The sequence below is a fragment of the Atheta coriaria genome, unplaced genomic scaffold (genome assembly GCF_025399875.1).
Source record: "Atheta coriaria isolate IRGN ID8LTWV9N9 unplaced genomic scaffold, Caltech_Dcor_3.1 hic_scaffold_7_pilon, whole genome shotgun sequence".
NCBI classification, from domain to species: Eukaryota; Metazoa; Arthropoda; class Insecta; order Coleoptera; family Staphylinidae; genus Dalotia; species Dalotia coriaria.
Window position 1 is genome coordinate 9,114,138 of NW_027045449.1, and position 25,199 is coordinate 9,139,336.

General features: G+C 39.1%; 2 protein-coding genes and 1 long non-coding RNA gene across 8 annotated transcripts; 2 read left to right on the forward strand and 1 right to left on the reverse strand.

Moving 5' to 3' along the window:
* The first annotated feature begins 212 nt into the window (after positions 1-212).
* On the forward strand, positions 213-7,228 carry Phlpp (PH domain leucine-rich repeat protein phosphatase). The gene is given in 7 exon segments (XM_065307918.1): positions 213-535; positions 601-962; positions 2,935-3,091; positions 3,158-3,265; positions 4,046-4,199; positions 4,255-5,490; positions 5,493-7,228. Coding segments are annotated over 7 exon segments (3,486 nt in total). The 5' UTR covers positions 213-295; the 3' UTR covers positions 6,722-7,228.
* Positions 7,120-23,380, reverse strand: Lim3 (Lim3 homeobox protein). 5 transcript variants are annotated; one of them, XM_065307920.1, is made up of 6 exons: positions 22,619-23,380; positions 9,328-9,502; positions 8,912-9,114; positions 7,762-8,097; positions 7,503-7,691; positions 7,120-7,444 (listed from the first exon to the last, which is right to left on the reverse strand). In XM_065307920.1, exons 1-6 carry the CDS (start codon positions 22,761-22,763, stop codon positions 7,290-7,292), a joined length of 1,203 nt encoding a protein of 400 aa, XP_065163992.1. In that variant the 5' UTR covers positions 22,764-23,380; the 3' UTR covers positions 7,120-7,289. The 5 variants fall into 5 exon arrangements, with proteins under 5 accessions (XP_065163992.1, XP_065163991.1, XP_065163994.1 ...); XM_065307919.1 differs by having other exon boundaries at positions 8,912-9,123; XM_065307922.1 differs by lacking the exon at positions 22,619-23,380 and adding an exon at positions 9,596-9,796.
* A 305-nt stretch (positions 23,381-23,685) lies between these two features.
* LOC135796061 (uncharacterized) lies at positions 23,686-24,143 on the forward strand. 2 transcript variants are annotated; one of them, XR_010549229.1, is made up of 2 exons: positions 23,686-23,745; positions 23,818-24,143. It is a non-coding gene; the product is annotated as an uncharacterized lncRNA (long non-coding RNA). The 2 variants fall into 2 exon arrangements; XR_010549230.1 differs by having other exon boundaries at positions 23,693-23,764.
* The last annotated feature ends 1,056 nt before the right edge of the window (positions 24,144-25,199 follow it).

Sequence of the window (25,199 nt, forward strand, 5' to 3'; positions counted from 1 at the left end):
GGCAAGTGCAAGACGTGTCACCATGCGGGACGTGAGCGGCATCCACTCGGATGAAGCCAGGCGTTGCGTTTGTCATGCCTCGGGTGCCTCCACCGATCGTCGCCATTTGCCACAACCTGAAACCCAGCACCTCTTGGTATTTCAAAGAGGTGAGCACGTGAGCACACGACCAGAAATCACAATGTCTCTTCCGTCAGTCATCATACCATCAGTCCATCAGTGAGCATCTTGTTTAAACAAAGGATTATGTGTTATTATTTATTTTATTGTTCATCATCAATAAACCTAAAGTGAAATGTGTGCGGCTTTATTGTTAACAACCTGTGCTCCAAAGAAACCTGCAAGGATGTTGAACCACCGACGGACAGCTCTAACCACAACCCTAATGCAAGTGCATGAAGATGATGAAAATCAAGATGAAGATGATGACTTAGACAATATTGATTTATACAGTAATGAAACAAGTGAAGCTATTGAATTGGATTCATTAGAAGCTTATAGTATAGATGAAGAAAATGAAACACAACCTACAAAAGTATATCATATGACATCCCAGGATCACAAAACATAACCTAACCTATAATTCTAACTATCTTTCAGACAGAGACCTTTATATCAAGCGAACGCGTACAAATAGAAGAAAAACACTTAAAGAGACTTAATCTGAATGGCATCTGCAAAAACAACAATGGCTCCTTCACCACCGGTGCATTTCCGTACGCCAGCATGACCACTTCAAACACCAACACCAACATAAACTCCAACGCGTTTTGTTATGTCGAAGACATCATTCTACCAGACCAGTCGATTCAGAGTCTGCAAGACCTGCAGGTGATCAGCGCACGCTCCAACGACTTACAGTCGATACCAGTCAGTATTCTCAAACTCTCCTCGTTGCTGGTGTTGGACTTGGCTGACAACAATCTATTGACTATACCGCCGGAAATTAGCAGATTGATTAAGTAAGTAAGCAGTTGTAATTACTTTCACTAGGCTGGTTTGAAATTTGAAGCAAATCTTCGACACGCAAATCACGGAAAGTGAAATTATTAACGCTAATGATGTAACAACGTAATAATAGTTACTTTAAAATCATATCAATGTCTGCGGAGGTAATTAACGAATTGGAATTCATTAAAATTCAGCGAAATAGAAATCTAGGTGTTGAGTTGTGTAAGTTTTGGATAAATTTATCAAGTTTTATTACTTTCTCTAAATAATTTATATTTTTGCAAATTTTGATGTAGGAATATAACTATTTCACTTTTTAACCTAAAAACCTTATAAGATAGGCATTGTCATGCGCGAATCTAACAAAATCTTGTTTATTTCTTTTCTTGCTCTCTGAGATTCGGCCGTGATTTGTCTCTGGTTTAGCAATTCCAGTCTTGTGCGCTTGCATTATTTAAAAAGTGCGTCGTTGCGTGTCTTCTCCATGCGTTCGTGCTTCCATTCAATTCGCTCCTCCGCTGCCGCCGCCGCTGCTGCCACCGGGCGGCTTCGTTCGTTTTGTGTTTCGTGTTCATCATTCATTCATTCTTTGATTAAACTGGAAAGTGCTCGCCTCCTCTTCTCCTCTGCCCATTGTGGTGCTTCTTTTCATTTCAATCCGCGCGCGCGTTCCGCATCGCCGATATTGCGAACAACTATGTATAATTAATCGAAGGCGGAGAAACGCTCAAAGCAAAAAGAATCGTTTTAAACTGAAATGAGCAAAAATAGAAGAAAACTTCTGCAGCGGATGAGCGGATTGTTGCAGAAAACGGAAATTGTATGCAAAACATGAAAAGTTCATTAATATTCTATGTATTGATATCTGCTAAACTGTCTGAATATTCAATTAAGACTAATTTATTAAGTGTTGTGAAAGATTGTCGAATTTTGGAGATTTGGAGGTTATGAGATTGTTTGATTTGCATTTGAGGTTAGATAACCTCAAAAATAAATCAATTTTTAGGTTAGATTAGTAGGAGATTGTTTATTATTTATTGTTTATATTATCTATATGCAAATATAGCACTTGTGAGTTGTATATAGAAATTGCACTCTTTTGAACAAACTCCAACTCAAAAAAGAAAAAATCCAAGCAACAAACGAACGAATACGAACTTCCGTTGTTTCCTTCACGGGCTCTTAACCGTCCGCAACGCATACATTATACCCGTGCCGCACTGCATATGAAGCCTATGAAGCAATATCGCACAAAAACCAAGAAAATCATACAGGGTGTTTCAAAAAATTCAAAAAAATTAAAAATTTTAATAAAAAACTTTTACTTGTATAAAAAATTATTATAACTGGTAATAATATGAATATTATTCAAGATAAAAAAATTCTATAGTAATTTTTTAGGTTAATTTTTTGCAAATTTAAAAATTATAGTGTTTAATTATTGTAATGAATATATTTTGACCATCCCACTTGGTGGTCATCAGAGAACTTCTTCGTTCACGCCCGAGTCGGTCTCGGTTGGCAGCTTCCATCACGAATACCTCGCTTGGAAAGCCGGGCACGCGCCAAGTGAACTCAGCTCCTCAGACCTGCGCGTTCATCGACTCGCTCAGCGCTCAGTAACTAAAACGCTTGCATCAATCGATAATCAACAATTGCGCGTAACGAACCAAGTGACAAGTGGTGACTTTTTGTCAATAGAGTGCAGCTATCGTCGTGTGGTGAAAATCGTCGTCCTTGGATGTGTCCCGTTTGTGCATCCTCCGTGCACGCACCGCTGCCTGCCCGCGCCAACTTTCATTTTCTGCTGTTTCTGTGTTCTTGGTAAACGCACATTGTACCATTGCACCCAGCGGCCTGAAGACGTTACGCGTACAATTTTAATTCTACACGCTCTGCTCGGGTTTTTGAACCGTTTTTTTTTGTTTGCTTGGATTAGTCATAGACGCGCGCGAGTAATGCTCAGCCATCGTATGATTGCAGTTTGCGCGAATTGATTCTTGACCAGAATGCGTTGAGTGTCCTGCCGAAGACCATATGGGAGTTACAACGATTGAAAGTGCTGAAAATCGGCCATAATCGGCTGGCGCTGCCTCCGGATAAACACACCGAGATGCGGTCGCTGGTCCTGCCTCCAACGGTAAGCAATTAAAACCGACAACACGAAATAAAGTTAATTTCGAGCGTTTTGCTTGTGGTTCTCTAGGACAACACCGAAATTAAGCCCGAAAACTCATGCAAGACCAACATCCTTACCAATCTCAATCTGCGTGCGAACCGGCTCAAAGGCAACATCATTTTGGGCAATTACGGCGTGAGTCTAACCCGAAATTAATTAAAACTAGCTTTATGCGTCTGTAGCCACAGAAGAAGTAACAATGAAGTAGAATGGCGGGATGTTTAAAATGGCTCAAAGTATAGTCTATGGAAGTATAGTGTACAGTCTCCATAGTGTAGTCAATTGGATTTGATGTTGACGTAGCTGTCGGTAATACAGTGTGATAATACAGTGTGATGGTACTATAGTACTTAGGTTTGAGCTTCATTGCTGGAATGCTAGATGGCGTTAAAGTAGTCAAGTAGCCAGGTGCAGAGGTTTTATTGGCTAAAAAATTTCTTCATTTTATTTAAAAAATAATTTTTTTTATTAAATAAAAAGTAGCCTATAACCATTCGGGGACCACTAAGAATATGTGTACAAATTTTCATGATGATCGGTTAAGTAGTTTTTGCGTGAAAGTGTAACAAACATCAGGACTATCGCATTTATAATATTAGTAGGGATTGTCACGTTCTACTATTTGCACAAGTCGGGAATATATTCCGCTTAAAATCCATGTCAAAATTGTAGATTTTCGTCATTTATTTCTGCAGTAAACGACATGAAATTACATTATTACCAAATATTACGCGTGCAGTGTAATCACGACACATTGCCAACACTCGTAACAGAAAACGAGCAACAACCGCACTACAATACGTATATTAAATGGCACGCTTCGCTGATTAAAGTTAACAAACCTTGTTTTTACTCGTACTTCCAAGTGTGCCGTAAAATCCGTGTTTGTTTATGTGCTTTTGTTGCTTCCTTTAGAGTTTGACCGAATTAGACGTCAGCGAGAACAGCATCGAGATTTTGGACCTCACCGCCGTTGAACACCTTGAAATTCTGCAGTGTTCCCGTAATAGTTTGACGGAACTCACACTTTACGGAAAAAATTTAACTTCGATAATTGCCGGAAACAACCGTAAGTCAAAATTATTTTAAACATTCGTAATTTTTATTCAATTTTTAAAACTTAGGAATAAGACAGATTGCTGTGAATTATCCACCAGAACAGTTGAAACATTTCGATATCTCTTACAATGAACTCGAAAGCCTTCCGGAATGGATGTGCAATTGCACCGAATTGCGATCGTTATTCGCGAGTAACAACCACATGCGCCATCTACCGGATCACTTGTTTTGCAATGAGATGCCGTTTCTGCATACAGTCCAACTGGCCTACAATCAACTGGAAAGTCTACCGAATATTCAAAGAAGATTACCGATTCAAGAAATGTTTCTACAAAACAATAGTTTATCCATTCTTCCAGAAAACTTCTTTAAATATATTCCTAGTATAAAAGTTCTGAATCTTTCAAATAATCGACTCTGTGATCTTCCTCAACCTGAAGATGATCTACACCTGGAGAAATTATACATAACTGCGAATTGTCTAACGGATAAAAGTTTAGAGAAACTTGTGAGGTATTTACGAAGTTTGAAAAGTCTACATGCAGCTTATAATAATTTTACATCAATGCCAGAATCCTGTCCGCAATACTGGACGGAAATTGAAGAGTTGGTGTTTTCTGGGAATAAGTTACTGAGATTGCCTGAGAATATTGGACGATTGAAACATTTGAGTGTTTTGAGGGTCCACTCAAATTTGTTACAGAATATTCCTCAGTTATCTCAATTGTTTGCATTGAGAGTTTTGGATTTAGCTCACAATCAATTGGATAGAATTGACTTAACCTCACTTGTACCCCCACATTTAAAGTTTCTGGATTTATCATGCAATATGAAGTTGCACGTGGACTCCCAACAGTTTCACACATACAGGACACAGAGGCCCATGTCTCTTGTAGATGTTTCTGGGAAGAATCGTACGTCGTTGCCTGTGACTCCATCGCCATTTTGTGAAAACGATCTGACTGAAACCTGTTGGACTGTGGGATTCTCAGAAACATCTGGAAACAAACAGAAACTTTACGTTTCGCAAATAAGACTTCCGAATTTCTGTAATACCGAAGGGTTATTTGGATTATTTGATGGAGAAAATAATTCTGACATGCCTGTATGTGTTGATAAAGTGGTCCCCAGGATATTATTAGAAGAGCGGACTGTTAAGGAGACATCTGCTGATTATATGAAGTATACCATGTTATCAGCACATAGGGAGTTGAAAGATAAAGGTCAAAAGCATGGGATGAATGCTATAATTGTACATATACTGAAATCTAAAGTTAATGCTGATTATTCTTTCTGTGGAGGTGTCAAAAATACGCGATGAGAATTGCTAGTGTAGGAGATGCTCGTTTGGTACTAGGGAGGTCATCAGGACCTATAAGACTGCTTCCCACTAAACAAAGAAAAACAATTCGTACTAACCCACAGTTGCAACTTATGGTGCCTGACCCGGATGTGACTGAGATCTTCCTGGATGAACAAGATGAATACATGATCATTGCCAATAAGAACCTTTGGGATGTAATGTCTCCTGATGTAGCTATCAAGGAGGTTAGTCTTCAAAGGAATGTAATTCTAGCAGCTAAACGTCTACAGGACCTTGCTCAAAGCTATGGTGCAGAAGAGAATCTTAGTGTCATTGTGGTAAAATTCAATTTGATAGGATCTGATGTAGATCTCCTGATGAAAGAACTCCGACAGACTATCAGAAAGAATAAGTATCAGGAAGCATGCCAACCAGGTTGTTGTTGTGAAGCTTTGAACAACGAATGTGTAAACTGTGAGAAACTGTCTATGCCACTCATGAACCATGATGATAGGTCTTCCCCAAGTGGGCAATCTGAACATGCTTGCTCAGATTGTCATAGTGGGCATGCACCTGCAAAGATGTTTGTTAATCAGCTCAATAGACAACAGATGGAAACCAGATCAATGAGATCCATAACTCCTCATTTTGAATCCGCAGAGGTGAAGATCTCACCGGAACGAAGGAGTTACAGAGGAGTTGCACGTGCGGTAAGAGCCCGCACCAGAATAGATGAAGATCAAAAGTCTCGAAATGAAGAATCAGATTCAGCATTATCCGAGGAGCAGTTCAAGTGTTGGGAATACATGCTGGAGCAAAACACTCAACTCCTCTTTGATAAAGAACTCAACACTCTTAATAAGGGTAACCGTGGTAGGTCCCCTTTCACATTGAAGAATTCTACGTTATCCAGAAGTAGCCCACATCTTTCACAAGAGAACTCAACGAGCAGCAACTCAACTGGAACCGGGTCATTCCTTTCCAGGCAATTTGGTAGTGCCAGGTCTTTCAATCCGATCACCAACAGAGCTAACCTCAACGGTAGTCGAATGTCAGTTGATAAAAAGTTAATAGGTGGACCACACGCTGCGTATTTCGGCAGTTTACAACGATTAATGCCGTATAATTTAGAATATGATTTTGCAGTCATGCAAGAGCGGGGATTAGCTGACAGTTTGGATCTGGATAGAATGCAACAGTATTGGGGTGTTACAACAACGGAATTATAGTTATGCAACCAACTGTACTCTTCTTCACGTTATTAGTTTAATTTATTAAAATCAAAAACAATACTCGACGACTAGAATATTAATTAAAACAGAGACACATAGTGTTAATAGTTTTTTTTTCTTCTCTTCCCGCTCTATTTATGTAATAGTTTGTGTTTATTTATTTATTGGGTCTTCATCCTTTTTCTTTGTGTTTTGTATCGATTTATTAGTTGCTTACTCGAATGACTAGAACAATAATAAATAATAACTATACATACAATTTTAGTTTCACTTTGGGTTAATTTTCACTTGCTTTCACTTATTTCTTCGTGTCCTTCGATAATTTTAATTAATCAACAGTCATTTGTTTGTTTATTATGTGTGCATTATTATTGTTATAATTAATTCAAGTAAGATGTTTGAAAATATTTGTACATAAATTCGAGCTTTGCAATTTTTGATAATTTTTTTTGTTTCAAATAATTGTATATAAATGAATAAAGATGAATGGTACTCGTATCGTAATACGCGTTGTTGTTTTAGTTGCTCGTTTCACAGCTGTGTTGTGGTGACTTCGGCAAGGGGGTCAGTAGTGGGCGCTTGAGGGTTCGCCCAGCCACGAGTCGGGACTGGGCGGAAAGTCGGGATAGTTGCGAGGGCTGCTGTCGTTGCTCACATCCGTGTCAGCACCCGGCGGCAGGCCATGTGGCATACCAGGCATTCCAGGTGGATGTCCTTGACCTAAACAACCCAAATACTATCATAGTATTTATTATTATAAGAAAATAAATTCACTGACCTATTGATGCGTAGACTGAGAGTTGATCGGGGTATGGAAAGTGTTCATGGCCATGTGGTGGAGTGTGTCCTGGAAGGTACGAAGGTGATCCTGCCCCGTGAAGAAACGAAGGACCTCTGGCACTATGCGGACTCGAATCGTTTTCCATGCCCATATTTACCACAGTTCCATAACTATCATCGCTTAAATCTATATCAAAAAACAGAAATAAAAAAATTATTTTTTTGATTTGAGGTTAGGTTAAGGTTGTAATGCATACCATGATGACTAAAACTATCCAAATCCACTTTCATATCATCTTTATCCAACAACTTATCATGCCTTGGTGAACTGCCTCCTTTCATAGACCTAAAGTACTGACTCCATCTCGTCCTCCCAGCGTCCTTCTTCAAACGCTTCTCTTTCGCACGTCTATTCTGGAACCACACCTGCACTACCCGCATATCCAACCCAGTATCCTGACTAAGTTGCTCTCGGACATGCCTCGCTGGCTTCGGACTATTATTATACGCTGTTTTTAAAGTTTCTAATTGTTTCGCAGTTATAGTAGTCCTTGGCCGTTTATTGGGTTGATCACCATCGAGACACTCAGCGGCTGAGAGGTTAAACAAACAAGGTTAAGTTACAACATGGCTGATACCCATCGGGGACTCACCCTTACTTTTAGCAGCTTCGTAATCTGGTTTGCATACCAGTTTACGGTCCTCCATCAGGCATAGTATTTTTATTATAAGAAAATAAATTTACTGACCTATTGATGCGTAGACTGAGAGTTGATCGGGGTATGGAAAGTGTTCATGGCCATGTGGTGGAGTGTGTCCTGGAAGGTACGAAGGTGATCCTGCCCCGTGGAGAAACGAAGGACCTCTGGCACTATGCGGACTCGAATCGTTTTCCATGCCCATGTTTACCACGGTTCCATAACTATCATCGCTTAAATCTGTATCAGAAAACAAAAATTTGAAAAAATTATTTTTTTTGATTTGAGGTTAGGTTAAGGTTGTAATGCATACCATGATGACTAAAACTATCCAAATCCACTTTCATATCATCCTTATCCATCAACTTATCATGCCTGGGTGAACTTCCTCCTTTCATAGACCTAAAGTACTGACTCCATCTCGTCCTCCCCGCGTCCTTCTTCAAACGCTTTTCTTTCGCACGCCGATTCTGGAACCACACCTGCACTACCCGCATATCCAGCCCAGTATCCTGACTTAATTGCTCTCGGACATGCCGCGCAGGTTTCGGACTATTATTATACGCTGTTTTTAAAGTTTCTAGTTGTTTCGCAGTTATAGTCGTCCTTGGTCGTTTATTGGGTTGATCACCATCGAGACACTCAGCAGCTGAGAGGTTAAACAAACAAGGTTAAGTTACAACATGGCTGATACCCATCGGGGACTCACCCTTACTTTTAGCAGCTTCGTAATCTGGTTTGCATACCAGTTTACGGTCCTCCATCAGGTAATACTCATCTCCGGTGTTCAGCTGACGTGCGCACATGGCACACGCAAAGCATTGAAGATGGTAGACGTTGTCCTGGGCGCGACGGACGACCTGCGTCGGCGGAATGCCCAAATCGCATCCGGCACATTTGGTGCCGAATCGTCTGCACCCACAGCACGCGACATAAACAAGCGTCATTGTTACACCTTTACGAGACTTTTTCACACACATAATATGATGTAATCAACAAAACAACAAACAAAATGGGTTTGGTCCATTTGAATTGATTCGGATAAATAGTTCAAGGTTAAATAGGTGACTAGATACAGCAACTCATTCATGCATAATAAATATATTTCGAAATTGATTTACTTACTTATAGAAGTCGTCTTTGCAGAAAAGCTGGCCGTTTCGTGCGAAGCATTTATCAGTAAGCTGCACACGACAGTCGCTGCACTGTAAGCATTTGGCATGCCACGTCCGGTCGGCAACTTTGAGAATAAATCTATCCAGAATCATCTCGTGACACCCGCCGCATTTCGGTATGGTTGCTGGAACAAATCCAAGAAACGATATTGGAATCTTTAACAACCACAACAGCACACTTTATTACAACACCAAATCACTGGGTTTTAAATACGTACAAAGTAAATAATCTGGGAAATCTTCCAGGGATATTGGCGGAACGCGCATCATTTCAATGTTTAATTGTTTATTTTCCGCACGATCGTGATTTATCATTCTTTTATGCGTGTGTGTGATATTGCACTTTTTCTATGTTCTAAACTTACATGTGTACTCGCGCAGGACACAACGATAACTAAACCTAAACGAACGTAGGGTCAGGCAAACGCAGTCAAATTGCGGCGGCGCATCCCATGCACACGCAAGCGACGCCTACGTACCATGTACAAAGGGTTCATACAAGTGAAAAGGGGCGAGACTTTTTTGTTCGTCCTTTGTTATCTTTTACAATTCTAGGTTTATACAACATTAAAATCAACATAATACATGATAAACATTTAATTTTTTAATTAAACTTAATTATACTCTAGTAATACTTAAATAATAATTTTTTATTTATAAAATTTTTTATTTTGTTTAAAAGACTTTAAAAATTATTGATTTTGTTTTTAAATTTTTATTTTTTTATTTTTAAATTTTTGTAGATTTTTGTATTGAATTTATTCTTGATTCACCCATCCCACCCTTCCTGAAGGTTCCCGGCGCCTCCGTATTCCACTCGCTGGATTTTCATTGGTCGCCGGTAGCGACGCCGCGGAGGGGATGAGGCCCCCCTCAACTGAGGGCGCCGCGACGCTCCACCCTCGCTTCGCAACGACGGATTCTACCGCATTTACAACGCACGACGACAGGTTTACACATTGCACAGAGCGTACCCAAAACCAATCATCCCATCAACATTTCAAAATGCATAAACGCGACATTAAAACATTTTGATATTAAAACACTCTGTATAATATTTGGTGGAGGTTATTGCCGAAAGGGGACGAAATGAAGTCTTTTATAGCTCCTTTTTCTTATTTTTCTCCGCGCGTTCTTCGTTTTCCCGAGTTTCAGACGGCGCGCAAGTTTCATTCCGGCGTTTTTCGTTTTATTCATTTTCTTCGTTTTTCGTTCGCCGGCTTTCATTTTGTATCATTCGCCGCGCAAGTTTTATGTACGTTTGCGCTTTATATTCCGTTACATTAGCTTTTTTCTTTGTGCGTCAGGGATGCGCCAGCGGAATGCTTGTGCGATGAATAAAAGCAAGTCAAGATGGCGGCCGCAGAATAATGAAAGTACATACATAACAAAGAAGCACAAAGAAGCGTTATATTAGTTTATGTCGTCTTGTATGATCGATAGCGTACAGTTACACACAATTGAAGCGTTCATAATTCATCAGCCAACATAACCTTAAATATTCATATAACCTAGAAAAAAATTGTGTCATTTGCATTTATAACCTGATGTTTATGACGCTTTCTCTCATTAGTAAAGTTTAAATGACTAATAAAAGATAATTAAAACACATTTTTATCTCAAAGTTAAACGTCAATAAATCCATTACGAATTGCAATAAATCCTAATCCCTAATCTTAATTTAATCTTTATTTACCAAGTGTCTGTGTTTCTGAAAACACCCACCTTGGATACAATCCAATCAGCAATGTGCATCGATAATAATTCAATGCGATATGCGCCAATTAAATATTCATACGTCACGTATGCGTTTATGCGCTCAGGGAGCAAGTGACTTGTCACTCTCGCATGAGTTATGGATGCAAAGTGAATATGTAGCAATGCCGATGGGACGGAAAGCAATAAAAATAATTGTGGATTATTACCCGATACAAACATCAGAGTAACTCTCTGGTTGTCACACACCCCACATTGACTTGGCGAGACGTTAAAAAGGTTTAGCGAAATTGATCCGAATGTTCCACACATGCATATCATGCATACATTTGTAAAGTGCATTGAGCGGACGCAATGATCCCTGCAAAACTGGTATTACTCGGGTGTAGGGTGAGGTAATGCTCAAATGGAATAGAAAAGCTCACCATCTGTTGACAATCGTTGAGTTTAGTCGAATGGTGATTTTTTGGCGAAAGCGAAAATCTACTTAGAGTATTAAACGCTTTTAACTGATTAAAATATTTATTTTTGATTTTTATGAATTTACTAGTTGCTTCCGTACGCGTCTGTAGTCACAGAAGAAGTAATAATGAAGTAGAATGGCGGGAAGTTTAAAATGGCTGAAAGTATAGTCTATGGAAGTATAGTGTACAGTCTCCATAGTGTAGTCAATTGGATTTGATGTTGACGTAGCTGTCGGTAATAAGCAGTGATGGTACTATAGTACTTAGGTTTGAGCTCATTGTTGGAATGCTATTTATGCTAAAGTAGTCAAATAGCAAGATGCAGAGGTATTATTGGCTAAACAATTTCTTTATTTTATTTAAAAATACTCTTTTTATTAAATAAAAGTAGCCTTATGTAAACTATCTGGGGACTACTCAAGAATATGTGTGTACAAATTCCTTTTCATGATGATCGGTTAAGTAGTTTTTATGGTCAAAGTGTAAATGTAAACATCAGGGACTTGGGATTTTCAAAGTTCAATATGCTTGTTAATATTTACTGGTTGAGAATTTGATAATAAAAAGGTCGTGGGGTCCTAATTTCACCCCTAAGTGAAGGTGCATCTGGTGTGCAACACTTACACTTTACATATGCATAATTTGCGGAATGGCAAGTATATGCCGGATGATATATTCAGTGAGGCAGTGAGGTAGTGCATTATGCGTAGGCTTTGTGACTGCCTCGACTAATCCATTCCATTTAGCCAAATGTGTCCTGGGTGTTGAGCTTCAGAGTGCAGACGGATTAAGGGTATCGTCGCGTCGGTCGTGTTGCTATGACTTACTGCTGCTAACCTAACCTAAACGCCGCGCTATTGTATTTTACTCCCCCACTTTTCCCACACAGGTTAAAGTAAAGTTTGTAACAAGGGAACTTGAAACCCAAGACAAAACTTTGCATGTTCCTCGCAGACTTGAAAATGTGCTTCATAATTTATTCATCACATCACGGTCGCTGGGTCCAAGGTGACTAGGCTGTGAGGTGAAGAACGCGTTTAACCTATTTTTACGACTTTAATGTAACGCGGATGATATTTGCGCAGAATAAAACTAATCGGAATAAAACGCTGAGGTTGCTCGCAATAAGTGAATGAATGGAACATCCACCACTGCTTAGTTTGATTAGTTTCCCGAGCGAAGTGGTAATGGCAAAACGGCAATGAAATCAAATTGCGACGAAAATAACTCGCCAGACGGATGCAAACACCCGCAAACACTGGCCATGAAAAGGGGAGAGCATGCCCGACGAGAGATGATTGAGGGATGAAGAAAGAGGGAGACATGAGGCCAGCACGCACCCACAGCCTAGTCGGAGGGGTGCTAAATGGTTAAGTGGGCACAATAAGTATCGCTAAACTGTGTTTCCTCTCGCGTGTATCAAACTCCAATGTCACTCGAATCAATTTCAACAACTAATGAATCAACATTATAGTCTATATCTTTATTTTGTATTTTATTAAAACGTTGATTTTTACGTTTTTCTTTCGTAAATAACAAAAAAAAACTTGCGGAAGTAAAAATATAAGAATTGTTATTACGTGTTGTCCGTGACAATAAACTTAACCATGAATAAAAGTGTGCAAATCGTGTCCAATCATTATTTTCATTGTCAAGTAACCAAGATACACTCAATGATTGTTTAATCCTCTCTCAAAGTGTTTCACTCTACAATTGATTATACTATTACCATGCGTTGTTATAATTACAACTAATAAAACGTGCAGAATGCAAAATTATGCAAAATGTTCGCGTTGAGATTAAATCAATTAAATCAATACGGTATACACGGTGATAATGAGTGTGTGAACAAAAAAAATTACGCAATTTGCACGATTGTAACTTTCAAGGACTCGAATGTACTTGACTTTCAACTGGATCCAACCGCGCAGTAAATAATTATTTATTTAATAACTAACCGTACGCAAAACTGTAAAATGTGTTTTATTCTCCTTCTATTGTCTTATAATTATGTAATCATGATGTTTTTTATATTTCAAGACTTAGGTAATTGCATCAATCGATCTGCATCCTGAATAAATAATGAGAAACTTCCTCGGTTGTTTAAATATTCAAAGCGATCGACGCGTCCGGCGACCGCACGTCGCGCAAACGATTATCAATCATGTCATCGCCTTCCACTCCTTCATCAACCCTCTGCGCTTTTTTCGTTATCATATGTTGGTGTATTTGTATTCAGGTTGTTGCATCGTTTTCACTCTGTTTTGGCGCTGCGCCGCGTGTAATTACTCAATAAACTATGCTTCCATTGTTGCATCATGGCGTTTGGGTGCTACCCTTGTGATTTTTTACGTTTTGAATGCGCGACATGCTCGAATGCGTTCCGGGGAGGCTTTTAATGCTGCCGTAGCTGGTTTCACTTGTTTTCGAGTGTTTATGTTGTGAACACCGGCGACAAAAGTCACCCAAGTTGATCGAGGGCTTTTTCGACGTGGCGAAGGCATTAAAGTTATGAGATGCGAGACAATATGCTGCTATCAATAATAAATGCTTAATGCTTGATCGCGCACACAATGTAATGTAAAATAACACAGCGTGAATTATTTTTTCGTCGTGTTACACTTGTTCGGCATGTCATCGAGCGACGACATGAACAAATATAGTATTTCATTGTTACAATCCGATACAAACAACCTAACCTATTGATACCGGTATTTTTAGTCCAATACCGGTATTATTCAACACGTAACTTTTGGTATATACCGGTAAACCAATATTTTTGTGTTATTTAGAAAAAAAAACTGGAAAAATCAAGAATAGGCTAAAATACCGGTACTATAACCGGTATACCGTTATTTTTTAGTCAAATACCGGTTTTTTCAAAACTTAATTTTTAATATATACCAGTAAACCGATATTAAAATTGAAAAATACCGAAATACCGGTTTTTTGTCTTTGAAAAATTAAAGTTTGTCACTTTCTGCTCTGGATGACACAGGATACGGTGGTCAACGTGCTGGTGAAGCGCCCGACTGGATTTTCGAGGTGGGCCACATGGCGGTCGCGTGCCGCGCGTCTGGAAGCCCCTCCTCGCACGCGCCCACGCACACCCGCGCCACGTGCGTATCTCGTGCCGGCGATCAGCGTTGTCGAGGGCTTCTGCTCGTCTTCGCGCACGCATGCAAACCCGAACCCATCTGCTGTTAATCAGAAATAATAACAGCCTTTGGCTTTTTGCTCCCTTTCAGCTCGCAAAGTACGGGCGTGTCATGTTTTGCAATATGTGCGATCGAATATCAAAAACTTATTAAATCAATATTAAAGTATAAAGAAATAAATTTAAGAAAAAAAAATAACAAAAAAGTTTGTTGGGTTGCATATCTTCATATCTTCAAGAGGTTATGTTTTCACTTTTTTTGGTTAGAAATTTTTTCCGTTTCATAACATTACGATTCGATTCGACTCTCTCTTCTCCTTCATCCTCCATAACATTGTATTATAACATTCCCTCTGCATGCGCGGCTGCATGCGGCGCGCCGGGGTTGAAATGGCGGTGTCGGGGTGCGCCCTCGCGTTTCATCCATTTGCCGGCGCTTACCGCCGCCGCCGCCCTTTTCTAATCAACTTGAGTGCCGGACACATGCCGCCCCCTTCGCTGCCGAACGAGCCATAACTATATACACACACACACACAGACACGCAGCACAGCTCGACGTTCGATTACAAACGAGCACCTCATTTATATCGGCCGCAGCCGCCGTCACCACCGCATGCAAAGGCACAGCGGGCCAACTAATGCGACGTCAATATTATCCACCCACACCCGCGCACATAAACACTGGAATTGAAACAAATGTGCATACGCATAGATCATGCATTATTACGCAATGCCCGCCCCCGCAAAATATGAAATACTAGCACGCGAATATCTAAAATAATGAAGTTGCTTCCGTACGCGTCGGTAGTCACAGAAGAAGTAACAATGAAGTTGAATGGCGGGAAGTTTAAAATGGCTGAAAGTATAGTCTATGGAAGTATAGTGTACAGTCTCCATAGTGTAGTCAATTGGATTTGATGTTGACGTAGCTGTCGGTAATACAGTGTGATAATACAGTGTGATGGTACTATAGTACTTAGGTTTGAGCTTCATTGCTGGAATGCTAGATGGCGTTAAAGTAATAAATAGCTAGATGCAGAGGTATTATTACAAACAATTTCTTTATTTTATTTAAAAAAATAATTTTTTTATTAAATAAAAAGTAGTCTATAACCATTCGGGGACCACTAAGAATATGTGTACAAATTTTCATGATGATAGGTTAAGTAGTTTTTGCGTGAAAGTGTAACAAACATCAGGACTTTAGTAGGGATGTTTCAAAAAGCATCAATTTATAAACCATCAAAAAAATTCAACATTTAAAGATAAAATTATTTAAATCTTTTCATTTGGCTGGTCGACACGCACTTGTAATCAACCAACTCTAGGAACTTTAGGATATTAACTCTCGAAAAAGGGAGTGAAGTGACTCCGAGTGGTCGAAAAGAGGGTCGCTTTGCTTTATTTACCTATCAATGATACAGATACACATTTGCCGATTGAAATGTTCAAAATATACAGGGTATATCTTCATTAGAAAATTTGTTCCTCTCTATAGATACAGATCTACGGGTTTAACTCCGTATACAATCCGGTTTTATTTTGTTTCCTTTGTGCCGTTTGTCGTATGTCGTTCTGGGATGAGAGGGCCCTCTGAAATTGTTTGCACTGCGGATTACACACATCTCACCGAGAACCAGTGATACGATTTACATCTTACTCCAACTTAGGTAATGCAAACAAGCAAACGCTTTTGCTGTTGATATTGTGTTTGCAGTGACGTGCGTTACTAATCTGCGGATCTTATCATTTTTTGTGTTTGTATTATATGGAAGTGATAAAAATATCAAGTCAATTTGAAAAAAAATTTTTTTTAGCTTTTTTGAAGAAATTTTGATTTTTTAAGGTTTTTAAAGAGGATCAGGTGGTTTTAGAATATTTTTGATCCTTGGTGAACCTTCCCTGAGGTTTCATTAATCGCTTTTTAACTTTTACTGCTTTTATGGTCGTCTAATGGTTTGAGATTTCCATGCCGCAAAGTACAAGGTACCAGGTGTTGTGTGTTGCTGTTTACTCATTCATAATGATCACTTACGCTCCTCAATTATGACGCCAGCTGTTTCATTAACACAAAATTTCGTATAACTATAAAATTACAATCTTTTTCGCCTGTTTACCTGAATATTTAATGCGTAGTGAATTATTTATCAGTAAATCATAAAAAATTCAAACTGAAATTTTTTTACGATGTTCCAAGGTATAAATAATAATGTGCGAAAAAAAAATGGTGGGTTTTTCGGTGAATGTCAGCAAAGCAAACACATTTGTTGATTTGAGACATGCGTAAGCCTCCCCGCAGTGATGGCATTAGCAGGGCTTCATCATCATCTTGTCCGATGGCACGTTTTGGGCTTCGCTGGATTTTTTCCTGCTGCATGAAAGCGAAAGCTACGGATTCGCCCATTGTTATAACAGCGCGACGAAAAGTCGAGACGGCAGTCGGTTTGATTAGAAAAGCGTAGGAGCCCCTAATCATCTGACTTACGGACCGGCCCCCCTCGCGTGTTTATCTGCGCATAGATGGCACCGAAGCACAGGCGAACACAAAAAGCATTACAAGCTCGCCCGAATAAAAGCGCCTTTGTGCGTCGGCTTTCATGACTTTCCCTTCGTCGCTCTGTGGATTTTGCTCAATGTACGAATCCATGCATTGACAATCGAATTGACGACAAGATGTGCCAGCCGGCATCGGGCAATCATCAACAAAGTCATGTTTGCGTATTTATTCACGCGTTTGAGGAGGGACAAGTGAAAAGAGTCACGGTAATGAAAACCCTTAAATCGGACACCATATGGCATAGAATGTGGAATACAACCCTTTTTGGTGAAATATGTGAAGATGTCACGATATTCAAATGATTTTCGAGTTAATTTCGACTTTTAACATCAAAATATTCAAAAAATTGCAAAATTAAATTAAAATGATTTTAAGTTTTTTTCAAAAAAACTTCCCTTAAATGTTAATATTATAATTTTGAATGAAACCCCGCTGTTTACTCATTCATAATGATCACTTACGCTCCTCAATTATGACGCCAGCTGTTTCATTAACACAAAATTTCGTATAACTATAAAATTACAATCTTTTTCGCCTGTTTACCTAAATATTTAACGCGTAGTGAATTATTTATCAGTAAATCATAAAAAATTCAAACTGAAATTTTTTTACGATGTTCCAAGGTATAAATAATAATGTGCGAAAAAAAAAAGGTGGGTTTTTCGGTGAATGTCAGCAAAGCAAACACATTTGTTGATTTGAGACATGCGTAAGCCTCCCCGCAGTGATGGCATTAGCAGGGCTTCATCATCATCTCGTCCGATGGCACGTTTTGGGCTTCGCAGGATTTTTTCTTGCTGCATGAAAGCGAAAGCTACGGATTCGCCCATTGTTATAACAGCGCGACGAAAAGTCGAGACGGCATTCGGTTTGATTAGAAAAGCGTAGGAGCCCCTAATCATCTGACTTACGGACCGGCCCCCTTCGCGTGTTTATCTGCGCATAGATGGCACCGAAGCACAAAAAGCATTACAAGCTCGCCTGAATAAAAGCGCCTTTGTGCGTCGGCTTTCATGACTTTCCCTTCGTCGCTCTGTGTGGATTTTGCTCAATGTACGAATCCATGCATTGACAATCGAATTGACGACAAGATGTGCCAGCCGGCATCCGGCAATCATCAACAAAGTCATGTTTGCGTATTTATTCACGCGTTTGAGGAGGGACAAGTGAAAAGAGTCACGGTAATGAAAACCCTTAAATCGGACACCATATGGCATAGAATGTGGAATACAACCCTTTTTGGTGAAATATGTGAAGATGTCACGATAATGCAAATGATTTTCGAGTTAATTTCGACTTTTAACATCAAAATATTCAAAAAATTGCAAAATAAACTTAAAAGTGATTTTTGAGAATTTTTCTTCAAAAAAACTTCCCTTAAATGTTAATATTATAATTTTGAATGAAACCCTTCCAGGTAAGTATGTATACTCCACTGAATACATTATGCAATAATCTAATTGCTGAGCCCATGACACGACAGGTGGTGTATTTACGTGTGGTCATAGACATCACGCGCATCAAAAACCACCCCTCTTTGGCTCCCTTCTATTAAAGAATTAAGGTAACTATAGGTACCATTGTACTATTAGAGTTACCTAATACAATTCATTTCTACAAATATGATTAATCGCAAAAATTGATTTTTTTGATTTTAATCAAGTAATGGCGTCGAAAAAATGTGAGGTTATGGTGGTGTGCACCTGCGATGCTCGTTTTAGCACTACTTGCAAGAGCACAAAAGTATCCAGCTCTTATACGAGATACGTTGTTATCTCGATGCGGGCGTATTTTACGTCGCACTCTTGACTTTTATCTGCGATAACAGTGAAAAGGCTAAGTGTATGACGTCGCAGGCGCAGTGCGATGTGATGCTCACGATAAGCACCCGAATAAAACGAAATGTACGCTTGGAGTACGCACTAACCCCGCGCATTGATACCATCAGCTCAACAGGGTTGATGGCCCAACTATAAACGAAACTAAAACACAAGCACCAGCCAGCTGCTACTGTCTTCTGCTTCTGCGCCCAGTGTGTGTACTCGTATTAATATTGAGTATAAGCAGATCTAACCTAAACGATTGATTTTGTTATACACGTTCATAGATTGTGGTTATGTAGCATCATTTAGTAGGTATGTAAATTTTACGAGTTTTACGATCATCGCGTGACTCGGCCGCGTCGGGAACATGAAATAGGTAGGACCATCATTATGGCGTTCTGCCATTGCGAGGACCTTTTGGTTGTGTGGTGGTTGGAAAGTTTCGAACCATCTGCCAAGAGTCGGCGAGCGGGAAGCCGTCGAAACGCCTAAATGAGTTTCCTTTCGAAATGATTCACTCGAACAGCGTGGAGTAGAGTCCATGCATTTTGGATAATGACTATCTGACTTATATCGTTTACGAGTGCGCATGGAACAAAGCAAAACAAAGCATAAAGCGAAAATTGATATGTAAGAGGTATAATGGGTATAGGAGCAGCTATATTTTTAAGAAATTGCAAAACAAAACATTTTAGGTTATAATTTGGACAATCCTTTGCTATAGAACTAAAATTCAACGCTTAGAAACAGAAAAAGACAAAAATAAAATCAAATCTGAACCAAATACATTTTAATTGTCAACTGTAGGCAACTCTCCTTACACCTGATCGAGGAAGTGACGTCAGTTGTTTCTAACCAAGTTCTACATATTTTTTCATTTTCCAATTTTCACTAAATAAATATTGTGAAGAATATGTTGTAATATCAACAAGCACTTCCTAGTACTAGTACCACTCAAAAATTAAATTTACAAGTGATTTATTTGATTTGTTTACATTTTATCAAACTCACATTGGTTGTTTTAAGATAATGTTGGAGATTGTGCCACTGTGCCAGGACACCTTCAAGTACGAAAACGATTTGTTATGAAAGCGTGGCTCGTAACACTCGTCATGTGTCGAGTCACGACAGACGTCCGCCATGATGCGGCACACAATGAAAACGGAAACTTTGATTTACCACGCGGACGCCGACCGGATGCACGCCGGAAGCACACCAACTTGTCAAGTGGAAGTTTATTTAATAACCCCCCAACAAAAGTAAACTAAATGACACAAAATTCACGTGTGAATTAAAATTAAAAAACATAACCAAACATAACCTAACATAACCTAATATAATTATACTAGCTTTAACTAACAGAAGAAGTAACAATGAAGTAGAATGGCGGGAAGTTTAAAATGGCTGAAAGTATAGTCTATGGAAGTATAGTGTACAGTCTCCATAGTGTAGTCAATTGGATTTGATGTTGACGTAGCTGTCGGTAATACAGTGTGATAATACAGTGTGATGGTACTATAGTACTTAGGTTTGAGCTTCATTGCTGGAATGCTAGATGGCGTTAAAGTAGTCAAATAGCCAGATGCAGAGGTATTATTGGCTAAACAATTTCTTTATTTTATTTAAAAAATAATTTTTTTATTAAATAAAAAGTAGCCTATAACCATTCGGGGACCACTAAGAATATGTGTACAAATTTTCATGATGATAGGTTAAGTAGTTTTTGCGTGAAAGTGTAACAAACATCAGGACTTTTGCATTTATAATATTAGTAGGAATACGGTATATATTCATGTGCTGATTTGCATTTATTTGCGTTCTGATGTTTGTTTTCTGCCACAACGACGATGTTTGATTAATAAATTAAGAAGGAGTAAACATCGCTTTGAAATTAATGCAAATAGTTTTTTTCCGCCTGATATGCATCCAACCGCCAAATATCGAAATCAAACCGCACCGTGTGGGGATAATAAGTTTGCACAAAGGGCTGACTGGTTCGGCAAACATTTCTATAATATATCCGCATGAGCAGCGCCAGAGAGATGAATGAATATTACGGGTTCCGGGACCTGCTGCGCTTTCGACAACAATACCGTGCGAGCATAAAGCACCCCTTGATCTTTTGCGGATCCAGGGGCTGGGGGCGCATACTTCACGGTGTATAATTTGTATGATTAAGTTTGGTGCGTCCAACGAGGAACATATTTACTGATTAAGTCCCTGGTGAATTCGATGAGCTCCGGCTTTGGAAAAATATTGGAGACATGCTAATTAAATTTTATAAGGTTAGGTTAGGAGTGAAAGAAGTTGCCTAACGTAAACGCAAATAACCAAACTTTTGATTTCAGATTTTCTCAGATTAAAATCATTTTGATAGTTTTGTAAATAGTTTTAATGCTCCCCTCAATGACAACATATAATTATCAACAGGATTAAATTGCAGGCGTGACAATGCGACTCGTGCCATCATAAACGGCGCATGCGTAGGCGTGTTTAACTAAAGTTTTTGGTCGCTACTCTGTAATCAAACGCTCTAAATGTAAAACAAAACATCAGAAAAAAGTCCACGGATATTTCACCTCCGCGTTTGGAGGGCTGCCGACTCCCGGGCGTCTCCGGTTACAATTCGAGTTCGGTTCACATGGGAAATCTGCAGATCAACAGTGTGCGAGAGTAAAATAGAAACGAATGAGACGTGGTGCACCGCCCGGAGGTAAAGCAACAGTATCAAAGCGTTAATCTGGGATTGTTCCCTTCCGGCGTGCGCCAAAACGCAAAGAGGGGCATAATTAGGTTAGGATTGATGTTCTTTTTGTTCGCCTCAATGGGCTCCGGTTTCCGGCGGTGTTTCGCACGCGCGCGCACCGTGAATCTTCAATAATATAAGATGGTGGGCGTCTTTCACACACTCGACGATTATAATGCGACACGCACGTTAACATTGGGCATAGAATTAAATTAAAATCGCCCACGTTGTTTGCTCACCTTTTTAATTCATTTTAAGTCATTATTGTTCTTTAATTACAAACCACAATCACTAATTTTAATATTTTATAATCACACCCACTAATTTATGAGATTATTTATTACATGTATATGCTTAATTTACTATATTAATTAGTAATAACAATAACAACTCGTAAAACTTGAATTTTATTTCTGAATTATTATTATTATCAAGGTGTTGTACTGTTGCAATAACACATTTAACTTTATAAATATTTTAATGTATGTTTGGTTGCATATCTACGCATTTAAGGTTAGAACTAAATAAATTTCAATACATACATATTAATTTTATATTGATAAAAGTATCTAATGACTTTTTATCTAATATTTCAGACTAAATTATCATAAACATTAAATTTTAAGTCAAATTTTTGCATTTTTTAAATTCTGGCGTCAATATTTTCCGTCGGCAAGTTTTATTATAATTTCTAACCAAATTTAAAGACTTTTATGACGTTTTTTAAGGTTATCTCAGAGTTTTATTGACTAAAATTAAAAATATTGTAATATTTTACCTTCCAGTGCTTTGTTTCTTGCAAGCAACGCCAATAAAACATCAGAATTGGGCGCATTGTCCAACCCATGTGGACCCATCATCGACGGCCCGCCGGGTGGCAGCGGCACGTGCGACAACCCTCTTGATTGCTCCAGCAAGGACATTCTTTCAGTCACTTCACTTTTGTTGCACTTATTCACACTCAATACAAAATTTGCGTTCAGTTTATTTATTATTCATTCATGGTTTTCTGGCGGTAGCTGACGACGTCGACCGGACCAGACGGCGTTTAGCGCCCGAAAACCGCCGTCGCGCGCTTTTTTATTTCTTATCAGTCCCACCGACGCATATCTCGCGTTCTATCTTCGCGCCCGCTATTAAGTCATGCGTTCCGTTATCAGCCGCATAAAAATCGCGCCCGCTACCGCTTTATTTCGGGGCTTTGCTGTGACTGTTTGCACATCCAATACGACCAAATCCAGAAATACGTGCGAATTTTTTTACTCTTATCACCAAATCAAACACTAATTTTTTAAGGTATCAATTTAAGTCTCTGAATTCCATAATGCACATAGAAGATATTTGAAGATATAAAATTGAAAATATTTTTAATAATTGTTTATGCTTAGCACGTTTTGGTTACGGAGGCGAGGCTTGTCTGCTGCGAGCGGCGGCACTGTTCTGGTTGGCGGCGCGCTGCCTCCCGTTGGCGACTGAAGCGCTGCCGGCGTGGACGCCATTATTGAATATCAGTCTTGATTATCAACAGCGAACGAAGAGGCGCACGAGCCGGGAAAATTGTCTCCACGAGAGAAATAAAGAGAGAATTTACCACGCGGTGGGAAAGCGCGAACGAAATGAAAAACAAGCCCGACGGCGCGCTGTGACGTCACGGGAAGACGTCAGGCGTCGGCGCGAATACGCTTCGGGCGCCACCCCTCCAACACGCCCGACCTATGTGCATATTCCCATTTTGTTTGATATATGCTTACATTATAGGTATTCTCATATTGGAATTTTAAAAGAAAAAAAAACTTTTTGAATAAAAAAACAAAATAAAATAATTCATTTTGACATTGTCATTGTCATTGGTATTGTGACAGTGCATTTAATTTTATTAGAAAATAATTTATTGCTGACTTTTGTGTGAGTTTCTTCTTTCTTGGTGGGTTTTTTTGTATGAAAGTAAAGTTTTGGCTACTTTTTTGCTGTTTTTAGGACGTGTTTTTTAGTTTTTATCTGCTTTTGGAGAATGGTAGACTCGACGGCTTCGAGTTTGGGGACGCAACGAAGTGAAAACGTTTTCGCCCGCTTCTTGGACGTTTTCTGGTTCTCGCCGGCGCTGCTCCTCTACGAGCTGCTGCTTGAATTGCTTTGTCTGAATTACTTCGGCATCGCTTTCGCCTGCATGGTATACTTCGCATTTTCGGCGTTCATTCTACACACGGTGCTTTAATCTTGGAAAATGTTCAACTTGCCTCATACAGGGTAAAACAAAAAGAAATATATTTTCTTTTGAAAAATAAAGTATACCAACACATAAATTCATTGTTTATCGCCAAATTTCAAACTATGATCCCTAAAAAAACATTTTATGCATAAAATGATATTTTTGTGGATTTTCCGGAGAAAAAATGTAAAAAATGTGAAAATTGTGCGCGTGGCAGAAATAAAATACCAAATGCACAGTGCGGAGGTAGCGATGGCACATGAAGCATCGAAACCAGCAGCAATATCCACGAATGGGTGTGGTTGGCGGCGGTCGGGGCGATGTGGGCTTTGGGGGCGGCGTTACCATGCCAACCATGGCGCGCGTCGACACACTATAACGAACGCACCGCATGAAAACCTATAAACGTAGATATGCGTTCATATTTATCCACATGAAAATTTATTGAATATGTTGACATTACAATGAAAACGAAAAAAATTATGCATTCTGTGAGATCTCATCGTGTGGTTTTCTTATGCTATCAAAACACACTCAGCATACAGCTTCAGGCAAGTTCACTGGAAGCAAATGAAGGGATATAATTTTTAATTATTTAATAATACACCCTTCACATCCCTTAAGAACCGAGTAATTCACTTAGTCAAATATTTTATCATTCTGTTTTATTGCATGTTTAGTTATGAAAGAATTTTTGTTTTTTTTTGTTATTGATGATAATAAATTACAATCAAAAGACACAGTATGGAATATAAGGAAACAAAAAATGAACAGTTGTTTTAATAAATAAAAAATAAATCAAACGACGGGGGGCGGTGCGCTTGGCACGCCGCTGGCGTGTTGATTGCGACGATGATGCACGCGGCGGGGGCGCGAATTTGGCGACCCTACCGAAAAATTTAACTGCCACCCGCGGCGCACAAGTTTTACTTCAATTGCGCGCCCTCCGACTCACACCCCGCCATAAATATTAATTTATATAAACATATTACCGCTGCGCTGCGAGTTACGTAACATGGGGTTTACACTATTTACCAACACTTGATTTCAAGCTATTCCAAACAAAAATATCCCTAGATACATAACCTACTCTTTTATACACTAGATGGCGTTGTTTAAACATAAAAAACAAGCTGATGTTAACATTTTA

Bases quoted from the DNA above. Each gene is read 5' to 3' on its own strand.
- Lim3 (XM_065307919.1), bottom strand. From the start codon at position 22,763: ATGTCCTTGCTGGAGCAATCAAGAGGGTTGTCGCACGTGCCGCTGCCA. The intron at 8,098-8,911 runs GTGAGTCCCCGA...TTAACCTCTCAG, and splicing joins CGAAGCTGCTAAAAGTAAGG to CCGCTGAGTGTCTCGATGGT. The intron at 7,692-7,761 runs GTATGCATTACA...TTTTTGATATAG, and splicing joins GGATAGTTTTAGTCATCATG to ATTTAAGCGATGATAGTTAT.